This window comes from Cebidichthys violaceus, unplaced genomic scaffold, assembly GCF_023349555.1.
Source record: "Cebidichthys violaceus isolate CVI_PGR_0920_01 unplaced genomic scaffold, fCebVio1.0.p SCAF_69, whole genome shotgun sequence".
NCBI lineage: Eukaryota > Metazoa > Chordata > Actinopteri > Perciformes > Stichaeidae > Cebidichthys > Cebidichthys violaceus.
In genome coordinates, this window is record NW_027176916.1 from 540,199 (window position 1) to 552,446 (window position 12,248).

Consider the following 12,248-nt stretch of genomic DNA (forward strand, 5'->3'; position numbering starts at 1 on the left):
GCTATAAAGAGTGTGACTTGCAAAAGCAAGATGGGATTCATCGCGGGACGCCTTCCAAGTGCTCAACAGAGACCACTGGACCTCGTTTGACAGCCGCAACGGAAGACTTCGTCTTTGCTCACTGAGAGAAGACCGCAGTTTGTGATCAAGGATTAAAAGACGGAAATTTTCTCTCCCCCCTGTTTGACTTTAACAACCGGACGATAGAAGGACGCAGCCCTAAAGACTTTGTACTGAGCCTGAAGGATCGCTGAACAGACTTTGTCGTCCCACGCAGGAGGAGCTGAAGGTTCCGGCCGGACCTCAGCTCCTAAAAACCCCAATAGGATTTATTATTTCTTCAATCCAGCTCCACCGAGCCTCGGCACCAAAATGATGAGTACATAAAAACCTTATGATTTAAAAGAAATTATAACGAATCAAATCTATGAATAGTATTATTTTGAATAAGTAATCATTTCGTGTGAGCTGTTGCTGTGCCCCTGCTAAACTATCCTGCAATAAATATATAATCTGCATTTAAAGTAAATATCTCAGAAGATTCATTTTACCTAGTTGTAAATGTTCCTCATAGCAGTGAAAGGTTAAATCTATTGTGTGTATAACAACCGAGTTCTGTATGGTTATCCTAGTTCCCAGTCCACTTAACAACCCCTTACGGTTTTAGAGATCCTAGCCGTTAAAACTAAACCTGGCAATTTACCAAGAGCCCGGATCCATAGGAGGAAAGCTGCCATAACTAACGCGACTGGTAGAAGCTCCCGGCCAGGGGGCCCCTCGGCCGAGTGCACGTTACCAGAGGAAGCAGGGTAGACGTCAGGAGTAACGGTAGTGAGCGGAGCCAGGTGAGTTTCCTCAGAAGTACCAGCTCACCGATCTTTTAATAGAGAGCTGTGTAATTAGGTGGCCCCGTACAGGGCCCGTGAACCCCCGGATCTAACAGTACGCAAGCCATAATTTACGAAAATTGCAGTCTGATTGGCGTGTCCAGCCGCGGTATGAAATATTGGCTCGATATTGAGTAGCCCCAACATTGGGTTTCACTTGGCTGTATGAAATTTGGTAGGTATGTGGAACGTGATGGGACGTACAGAAAATCCAGTAAACCAAACAGGAAGTCGGCCATTTTTAATTTGATTACTTTTTTTGACCATTTCAAGGCGTCATACTTTAACAAACTCCTCCCAGAGATTTGACCCGATTGACCCCATTTAAAAGTTACTCAAAGATCAAAAAGTTATCAAACTATGTATCCGTGGCAGCAAAAAAACACCATTCGCCATGAAAAAGGAAGTTGTTGTAATTCGGCCGTACATTGTCTAATCTGCTCCAAATTACATTACATTACATTACAGTTATTTAGCAGACGCTTTTATCCATAGCGACTTACAATAAGTGCATTGTAATTGGTAATCAAAAGAACTACTAGTCACCAGAAGTCATAAGTACATTTCCTTTTCAAAACAAGCATCAAAGAGTATGAATCAGAGCATAACCCAGAGCCAAAGTACAGAAACAAGAAAAACAGTTAGTGCTATAACTAATACGAATACAATATGTGCAACAAGCTAGTATGAATACAATAAGTGCTGAGTGGAAGGCTCAGGGTAGCGGTTCCTGAAGAGGTGGGTTTTCAGCCTGATGAAAGATGGGCAGCGACTCTGCTGTCCCGACGTCAGTGGGAAGTTCATTCCACCACTGTGGGGCCAGGACAGAAAACAGCCGTGACCGGGTCGATCGGCTGCCGGGACCTCTGAGCAACGGGGCAACCACTCGCCCCGAGGCAGCAGAGCGAAGTGGTCGGGCGGGGGTGTAGTGCTTGACCATGGCCTGGAGATATGAAGGAGCTGTTCCTTTCACTGCCCTGTAGGCTAGCACCAGAGTCTTAAACTGGATGCGAGCACTTACAGGTAGCCAGTGTAGAGAACGGAGAAAGGAAGTTGTGTGGGGGAACTTGGGGTGATTGAACACCAGGCGAGCTGGGAACTTGGGGCGATTGAACACCAGGCGAGCTGCGGCTTTCTGGACAAGCTCCAGAGGTCTGATGGCCGACGCCGGGGCTCCGGCGAGTAGAGAGTTGCAGTAGTCCAGGCGGGAGATGACAAGAGCCTGGATGAGCACCTCATCCATCAGTGAGAAAGGGACGAATCCTCCAAATCTCTCATATGTCATAACATCCTTACTCAGAACACATCTATATGACAATTTAGAATCATACTGTATAGCGCCACCTGGTGGCAACTGGAAGTTGTACGTTTTGTGCTTTGACATCCTGCTCCTCACAGATTAATCAGATCCCTCTCAAATGTTGTCAGAAAAGTCTTAAGACCTTGATAATGCTTCATTGTGAAGATTGTAAGAAGTTGGTGAAGGACGGCGATGTGGCGGCTCTGCGAATTTCAATCCTCCATGTGCAAATAAATTGAAGTAACTCGACTCCACATCATCAGATCTTTACCAGATTTCTTTTTGATGAGACTCCACTCCTGAAGTGGAGTCTAATCAGACTCCATCTGCAGGTCAATTATGTATAATAGTCATAGTGCCACCTACTGGTAACAGGAAGTTAAAGTCTTTATACTTTGGCTTGTTTCTTTTAGTAGGTAAATCAGATCAACATCAAATTAGTTCCACACAAATGTAAGAAGTTCATAATGCCGGTTCATGAAGTTTTTGATGTTTCGTCGAACGCCGTTGCCATGGCAATGCAGTCTTTGCTGTGAAAAACTAAGGTAATTTTGAGAGGCTAAAAATGCTCGAAACATAAGCAAACTTGGCACACAAATTACAAGCCCAAAATGTAGTAATATAATATGAGTGGCAAATCGGCTCAATAGCGCCCCCTAGTACGTTTCACCTAGATGTATAAAATTTGGTAAGCAGAAAAAGAAGTCTTAGGGGTTCATGCTCTAAACCCAACCTGAAGTCAGCCATTTTGAATTTTGTATGAATTTCTCATGTTTTTTTTCCATTTCCAGGTGCTGTACTACGCACTCCTCTTAGGGAATTAATCCGATCACCTTAGAATTCGGTTAGAACAATCTAAAGACCTTAGCAATTAAAAGCTACTAAAAGCTTGAGGTTTCATTGAACAACATGGACTTGGTGTAGCGGCCATTTTACATGGTTCGCCATCATCCATCAAACTGTTGTAACTCAACTGTACTTTGTCAAAACTGTCCTTAACTTGACATGCTTGATTACTGTCATGATTTTAGGACTTCTGCAAGCCAATATTAACTCATTGTCATAGCGCCACCTACTGGCAACCACGGATGTAAGCAGGATTCTATAATTAACAATATTTAATTCTATAATAAACACTGAACTTATTAAAAGGGTTTGTGGGCACACCATGAGAAAAATACTTCTCTGATCTAAATATGTGCAAACTAAGATGCTTGGAGAGCAAAAGTTAGATAACAGTGGTTCTCAAACCATGTCAGTGGGCATTACTATAAATGATCTGTCCAGAGCTTCTACATGAGAATCAGGTTAAATGTTACAATGAATGCTTCACACTACAATCTAAAGTTACAGAAGAGCTTAAAATGAAAACAGTGTTAAATTAATGTGTTCAAGTAAAAGCAAATGACACTACTGTTCTGTTAACTTCCATGTAAGTCCAAATACAATCAGCAGGACACTGCAGGGAGTTGAACCCCATCCCAGTAAACTGACAGTCTGTTATGTTACAAACACTGAAGCGCATTCACACACATTCATTTTCTTAATGATCTTAACAGGCTTACATTTATGATTGTGTCGGAGGTACACTCAAAACATTTGAGGCTTAAGACCTGGCAACATGATCTTGCTACGCTGCTGGTCGACGCAGGAAAAATCATCTAACTCGAGCACGCAGTTTATGATGGTCCAGAAATGCATGGCCGCGTCACCCAGAGTCCTGCCAGTACTCTAGACGTGCGTGAAGTTGCGAGGGCCCGATCAATGCTGCTTGTAGCTTTAAGTCCATTTGCATCTGTCGATTTCTCCTAATGCCTCATTTGCACATCTAAACATAACATTTCAGAAAATGTGTAATACAAAAAATAATCCTCTTAATGTAAGTAATCAATTGGGGAAGTTTCATGGTGATATCTATTAGTTATTTTGTTTAACCTATTCAGCTGACATATCTTTAAAATGTATGTAATTTAACAAAACATCTCTTTAAAGGCCGTTTTTTTCTAAATTAGTTATTTCCTCAGACGTTGAGCCAACATTATTCACTATACCACTTACATACACCAAACTTTCTAGTTTCATTCCTCTCTATATTCTGAAGGATTTTACAATGGGGTTTTTTCATATATCATTTATTGATGGATTTATAACATTTTATCACTTAAAACATGGTGAAAATACATTTTTCATGGCTGTTGGCCGTATTTTCTGATTTATGGAGTGACACAAAGAGATACTCAAAATTAGCACATGTTTAATTAAATAATGCTCTTTTGCATATTTAAACATACAATTTCAGAAATCTTGTCTTAATGTAAGTAATCAACTAGTGAAGTTTCATGGTGATATCTATTAGTTACACATTTTACCCAATAAACCATAGTGTTAGTTAATGTGCTATCTGGTCGGTAGATGTCGTTGCCTTCCAAAAGAACCTCGCTAACTGTTTAACTCATCTAACTTTCATCAAACTATTCCTGTGAACAGATATAGTTGTAACTATAACGATGCTATTGTATCAATCATCAATCTTTCTTATTAAAAACACAGTGATTTAAAAAAAACTACATGGCACAAGTATGAATAACTATAACAATCGTCTACACTAAATATGCTCTGCAGCAACGCAATTGTTACCATAGTCACATGACACTGATGTTCACAATTGAAAAATATAAAAATGTGTGTAATTTAACAAGAAAGTTCAACAGCACATAAACATAAAACATAGTTTCTTATGTTTTGATAACAACTTAATCTTTTACATCATATTTAACACTTGCATATTTCATATTTCAGTTCATAATTAATATTTTATATACATATTTGTGATCTGGGATAACATGCACAGACTGCAGGCACAATTTAATTTACTCCAAAATGTTTAGGTCAAGTTTTAATTCTTTTAATTTAATAACTTGGTACTAGAGGAACTTAGAAACTTGCAACTAGAGGTAATAGCGCAATAGTTATGAATAACTAATTTAAGTAATATTTTAGACAATCAGAGTCGACTTTCGAAAAGCACCGGAGGTTTTGAATGTTCTCTTCTTGTGATGAATGGGCACTTTATGCTGTAGTGACAAAAGACAAATCAACAAACCATCATGTTTTCAGAATACAGAAAAAAAATTATATGAAAAAGCTGGAATGTTTGAAAAACTTTTCACTTTTCTTTGTTTTTGTTGCTATTTTCTTGCCTGAACAACCAGCACCTGTTGTAGTTTAAATACAATCACTTGGTAGTTTTTTCAGCCGTGGTGAATGTCTGCTATATTATATTCAATGTTCATTTATTAATTTGCCAGGACAGTGCACATTAATAAACATTTCAGTTTGCACCTCAATGTAAAGTTAGCTGGAAAACAAATTTTGTCTGTCGTCTATAACAGTGTATTGACAGAGTTTACGAAGACGTATGTATTACTTAAAGAACCCACCTTTCTCTCTTATGCATCTGTTGAATAGTTTGAGGTAGAGGTCGTCCAAAACTCTCTGGCAGGAGGAGAGTAGCAAATGCAGACACAACAGCCAGAGTCCCCAATATAATATAAGGCAGGTACTTAAAGTATACACCTGTACAAGGAGAAGAGAACATTTGGATGAAGGAAGTCCTATTGCAGACTGTAAATATTTACTGTATGTGAATTAATCAGTGTGTATAGCATCCAAACTAAAAATAGGTGAAATCAGGTGGTTATCTGTTTGAAGCTACAACAAGGAACTTTCATATTGTGTTGTTTTGGCGGTCCGGGGTACAAAATTTAGTAGTGTTTCAGAGCACCAGAGTCCCTTTAGAAAACCTCTTATTTTACTGCAGCAGGGTCTGACAGTCTGCTCCGCTTAGTCCTGGTTCTCTAGTAACCCCCTTCCCTCCAGCGGTCTCAGCAGTACGACCTGGGTCTTGTTGGCTACCAGGGGGGACCGGTGGAGCAGCAAGGTGACGCTCTGGTCTTGGCCGGATATGGAGACACTGCTGTTGCCGGGAGCAGAGCTCTCCTCCACCTGCTAGAGCTCTGACTGCAGGTCGAAGGCTGCAGTGAAGCCAAATTTGGTCGCTGCCGGAGCCCCAACTGGAGTCCGAACTGATGATTTTCTGGTGAACCTGCATGGTTTCATCTTTGCATTTTGCACGGAAACCGACCCGGTGGCACCGATGACAAGCATTAATTATAACTATAGAGATATAGCCAATCTATGAAGTGTACTGTAGAGGATTCAGTATTAATTTGAGACAGTTTCATAACAGGTTAAATGTTCCTCACAGTAACTTCAAATGATAATTCAGGTCAATCAAATTAAATAGTTACTGAGTAATAAACGATAAAAGACCAGTTTACTCACTTAGCTGTAACAAAAAAGGTGCAAAGGAACTGCCCACTCTGGAAACAGCACTGCACGTCCCTGTCGCTGTGTTCCTGAGCACTGTTGGGTAAAGCTCTGCTGTGTAGGCATACATCAGGGATGAACCGGTGGTCATGCCAAATTTACCCAGCATCTCCAGAGCAACAGACAGTTCTAATAAACCTGCAAGGAAAAAATAGTTTGTCTAAGAAAGTCCCTGAATGATCCACTCTGCAGCAGATTAAAGGTATTTGTGTTAAAGACACTTTTTACCCATCTGCCTTCACTTCATTCAACCATTTTCTCCGCTGCTTAGAAAACTCCAAAGCTTTATTAACAATTCTTCAACCTCAAAAACAAGAGGAACTCCTTCATTTTCACACATTAAAGTCCGGTCACAGGTCTTAGGGAAAAACTACTGCCTAGTAGCTCAAGACTACATTATTAGCTTCTAGTAGCATAGCACAGCCGAGTGAACTGTCGACACTGGAGTTGCATTGTATGTAATGTGGGCACCAGATTTTGAGAAGGAAGATAAATGCATGGAACAAAAAAAAAGATATCTCTGGTTCTAATGCATTTTTATCTTCATTCTAAATGTTATAGGAGTGCAATGCTGAATCTGTTGAATACTCATTTAAGGGCTGAAAATATTTGCTTGGAAATATAATAACACTGTAATGCACCACGTCATGTCATTGCTTACTTTCAGGCACCAGTTGAAGGAAGTACAGCGACACTCCTCCAATGAGCAAAATACAAATGACAGACAGCCGTCGTGAAACGTATCGCAGTGCCAGCCAGCTGGAGGTGTATGCTGGTACCTCTACAGCTGCTGAGAGGAAGCAGCTGATGTAGGGGTTAGCATGAAGTTGGGATGTGTTCAGGGACAGGCCATAGTATCCGGTACTCAGAGTGAACCTGGAGAGACGGAGATACACACAACAGAGAGGTTTCAATGGAAATCTGCACAGAAACAGCATTTGACACATACCATACGGTAGCTCCAGTAGCAGACCAAGACCATTAGACTTAAAATTAACAAACAAAACAGAGAGAAAGAAAACTAAAGAAGTACAAAACCAAATAATATCAGTGCTGTAAATGAGCAAATGTTAAAAAATACACTCACCACACCAGGCACAGAATGAGCGTCATGATTCTGATGTTTTTTGTCCTCAGCAGGCTGAAGACATTGTGCTGTTCCTTAGGGTGTGTCTTTGTTGCATCAGCCTGCAAGATACAAAACCTCTGTCTCACCAGCAGTTTGGCATATCATTCCACCACTTTGGTCCAGGATTAAATATCTCAACAACTGCTGGAAAATTGTCATGAAATGTGGTATGTACATTTCTTCCTATGGGATGAATTGTACTAACAATGTGTCTCTTCAAGCACACACATTGTCTCCTGTGTCTGGTCCTACATGATTTAAGTCAGGGCAGACTTACATGTACGCTGTAATCTTCAAAGATGACCTGTGGAGTCTCGACTTTGTTCATTTTAGCAGCCTTTTTCAATGTGGTCTCAGCCTCCTCCACTCTTCCCTGAGAGAGCAACCAACGAGGAGACTCTGGGATGAACCTGCCTCAGTATTCAACAGAGAAACAAAAAGGTTCAGGCTGGATCAGAGAGGCTTAAAATACAGGTGGAAGCAAGTTAGGACATTTCTCTTGTAAAAAAGCCAAATTATTATTTTCATCTCCTGACAAGAGCAAAATTATGACATTTATGGAGTAATATAAGGTTCTGTGGTTCCATCACCCACAGGGATAGTCAGTGGGGTGTTTATCGGGAACTTAGGGTTGTTGACCCCTTGCATCACAGACTGATTCTGGGGATGTGGAACATCAATTAGAATTAGAAGGAATTAGAGCTTGTGCATCAAGTTGAGCAGTATACAGTCAGGGCCATACGTATTTACACAACTTCAATGGATTTAAAATGAAGCAGTCAATATGTGGTTGAAGCGAAGACTTTCAGCTTTCGATGATCGACTTTGTAGTCGTATCATCAAATGTGAGGCCATATATTTTGGACAATCGGGCAGAGATGTCAACTGCTGGTGGGGTAGGCTGCCGGATAGACCTGGTAAACCCAAATGTGTGGATGAGCTGAGCTGGAAGTCAAAGCTTCCAATTTACGAGTTGATCTATGCTACAACCTTTCAAGTGACCGAAAGATTGAAATTGCAGCTGAAATTAGTTTCTTCCATAAGGTGGTTGGGCTCAACTTCAGAGATCGCAAGAGGGACTCAGACATTTGGAAAGATCTCAAAGAGCCGTTTCGCCTTCGCATCAATAAGAGCCAGTTGAGGTGGTTCGGGCATTTGATCAGGATGCCTTCAGGGCACTTGCCTTTGGAGGTTTTCTGGGAATGTCCAACTGGTAGAAGACCATAAACATGCTGGAGGGATTATATATCTCATCTGGCTTGGGAACCCCTAAAGATTCCCCAGGAAGAGCTGGAAAACGTTGCTGAGGTGAGGGGTATCTGAACTTGGATAGCCATCTGCCAATGCCAACCAGCCCCAAAAAAGGGGAATTAAAAAAAATGGATAAATGGATGGTTGGTATGGTAAACTTAACATGAACACATTTTCTTGTCATGAGTACAACCTACCACCAGAGCGGAATGTAGAGCAGGCCAGGCAGAGACAAAACAAACAAGAGAGATTTCCAGTCCCTTAAAAAGTAAGCAAAAAGAGGCAGCATCATGTAGCCAATGGCAAAACCCAGACACACACCCAGTGATGAGAACAGGACCCGTACATTTCCAGTCAAGATCTCATTGCCTGAAAGAGAGAGAAATGCATGACAAAGGGCGGGAAAATAAGTGAAGTTATTTGTAACAAGTGAAACAACTTGCTCAGTAAACACAATATATGTATCAACATCACTGACTTTAGAAGAGTATTATTTGTTGTTCTAAAGCACGAAATGTTCACATTACCCAGCACAAAAGCAGATACATAGTTGGAGATCTGTCCCAAACCATTCATGAAGAGGAGGACGACGAACACCATCCATGAAGGTGAAAAGATTTGAACAAAAGTAAAAAACGTCTGAACTGCCATGGTGGCAAAGAAAACAGGCTTTCTTCCAAACCTATAATGAGAAATCAAACAATGAAATAAGAGTAAATTAAAAGATTTTGTTTACTTTTTACATTACAGGTTGCCAAAGATTCCTTTTTTTTTTTTTTTTGTTTACTGTGGAAACAAAAGTTTGGCAAAAGCAAAGCAAGGACATTTTCAGAAAGAATGAAAATGTTTTAAGAATATAGTGTGTATATAACTTCATTATGAGTTGGTGTTTTCAGTACCTGTCTGAGAGCTGTCCTGAGAAGAAGGATCCAACCAGAACTCCCAGGAAGAACATTGTTGAGGTGAACGGCTGCTTCCACTGGTCTCGGCACACCAGGTCAAACTGGAGTATCCATGCATGAACAAAGAAAAATAACCTAGATCCATTTGTAAATAAAAAAATCTATCAAACATTTCCTTCTTAAGTAAATGTACAGTGTATGTGTTCCATTCAGGTTTAATGATTTATTGAAGTTCAGTTCCTGAACTGTCGTGTAATATTCAGTATGACTCACCTCAGAGACGATGGTGGACTGGTAGATGTCTCTGCTGTAGCTCCACCCATCCACACATCCCTCCTGCTCCAGGTCAGTGATGTTGACGTCCCTCCCAGGAATGAATCCCTGAGCAGAGAGATTTCTGACCACATCCAGCCTGAACCTGCTGCATCTGCTCAGCTGCTGTTTCCCATTCACCACCTCACAGTCACAATGACACAAACCTCGTTAGTGTCATTAGTAACATTTCACATAAAACCCTGAACTGTAGTCGGACCACTTTGTAAGACTTCTTAAACTTTATACAGCAGCTGCAGAAAAATACATCAACTTCAAAGCTACACATTTGATCATGAAAGTACTGTAATGTAATGACAATGCTGTCAAAACAGTAATATCACTAAAAGCCTGAACTCACAAATATCTAAAGTTCTCACGCTGGTGAGCCCAAATCAGTGAAGAATGTTTGACGCTGAAAATCTATATACATAAAAAAGAAAGATATAATTTACATTTTGTGCATGTATGATTGTTTCATGAAAAAGTTCATCATTAACTATTGATCTATTAGATAATTAGCCAAAAAATACAAAATATGTGTTTTTAGCAATATTGTATAAAATACTTTGCAGTAATTCTTTTCTTTTTTGGCCTTTCTCGCTTTTGGAATTGTTGAATCTGTGCAACTAAACTGCTACACTCTACCTTTTTTTTTTCCAAGGAGCTGTGATCAAAAACAAAATTACCTCCGTCGGGATGATTGCATTAAGCCAATCTTGGGTCAGGTTGACGTCAGGAACCAGGCAATGGTGGCTGGGAGTGTCAGCAAAGAAGACAACAGATAAAGCACCGAATCCATTGGGCATGATGCTGGCAGAGAGCAGGAAGAAGACAACCTGCTGGAAACGTCCCCACTGACCCAGAAAAGCTACGGAGTCATCATAATCCTTCATGGTCTCAGAATCCTAACCATCCCCTCCACTGTCTTTATTGTGTCTACTAGTTTTTGTACTGCACTGGAAAATAACAGAGTGGTTTGCCCTCCCCTGAACTGCTGTGCAAGCCACGCCTTGTAGGCAACTCCAATAAACATGCATGCCAAAGCAAGACGTTGAACTGGAAATTTCTGGTTCTTTGCCCCAAGGACTGCCAGTCATAGTTGCCATGGATACACACACGGTGTCTATAAAAAGTAAACAAGTCACCCATATACTTGTTGTTATTGGAGTTAAATTTACTGATGTGTGTATGGTTTTTAAAATTTGACATGGTATGGCCCCGCCTCCACTTCGTGATTTTATTAATCAAAGCACTCATAGCAGCAGACACACTAGATCTGCTTCAAGAGGTGATTGTGTTATTTCACATAGATCAAGCTCTTTTAGCAAATCTGCATTCTTTATGAAGGCAGCTCACTCGTGGAATGCTCTGCCACCACACATACACACAAAACACGTACAAAACATTCAAACATAGCCTTAAGGAATGGCTTGTTGCCAATCAGGTGTGCAAGCATTGATGTACTGTCTGTCCTTCCTGCTTGTATTTTTTTCGACTTTGACTTAGCTTATGTTCCTTTCTCACTAACAATGCCATATATGTGACACATGATTGTGTACCTTGCTGAATGATAACAAGACCATACAGAGTATTTCTGCTTAGCTTAGATAAGAGGAAGTAAATGTATAACACGACCATATGAGATGTCTGCTGTAGCTTCCATAAAAGGAAGTAACTGAATAGGGTTGCAGACAGTTAACTACGTAATGTTGTACAACATGTTTAAGTTAGAGGTAGAAACAGATGTCTTAGTGGGGACTCATCCTACACCGCCCCTTCCCCTATGCACTGATCCTTTATAAGATGTACACAGACACCCCCCCTTCCCCTATGCACTGATCCTTTATAAGATGTACACAGACACCCCCCCTTCCTATGCACTGATCCTTTATAAGATGGACACAGACTACACACGGGGCTCCTCATCCAACAGACTGCACACAGGCACTCTGTGTGGTGATTGAACCTTCTCTGCGCAGACAATAAATACTCCAAAGACAAAATTAATCAGTATTCCTTATTTCAGTATTCAGTATTATACGACTCACTCTGTACTATTATATCGTTTTTCCACC

General features: G+C 40.6%; 1 protein-coding gene across 2 annotated transcripts; it reads right to left on the bottom strand.

Annotated features, from left to right (window-relative positions):
- Positions 1-4,424: 4,424 nt before the first annotated feature.
- LOC137890795 (organic cation/carnitine transporter 2-like) lies at positions 4,425-11,110 on the bottom strand. 2 transcript variants are annotated; one of them, XM_068735011.1, is made up of 11 exons: positions 10,860-11,110; positions 10,132-10,314; positions 9,856-9,959; positions 9,484-9,638; positions 9,154-9,325; positions 7,983-8,115; positions 7,664-7,764; positions 7,238-7,452; positions 6,532-6,714; positions 5,628-5,763; positions 4,425-5,261 (listed from the first exon to the last, which is right to left on the bottom strand). In XM_068735011.1, exons 1-11 carry the CDS (start codon positions 11,064-11,066, stop codon positions 5,192-5,194), a joined length of 1,659 nt encoding a protein of 552 aa, XP_068591112.1. In that variant the 5' UTR covers positions 11,067-11,110; the 3' UTR covers positions 4,425-5,191. The 2 variants fall into 2 exon arrangements, with proteins under 2 accessions (XP_068591112.1, XP_068591111.1); XM_068735010.1 differs by lacking the exon at positions 4,425-5,261 and having other exon boundaries at positions 5,672-6,306.
- Positions 11,111-12,248: the final 1,138 nt, after the last annotated feature.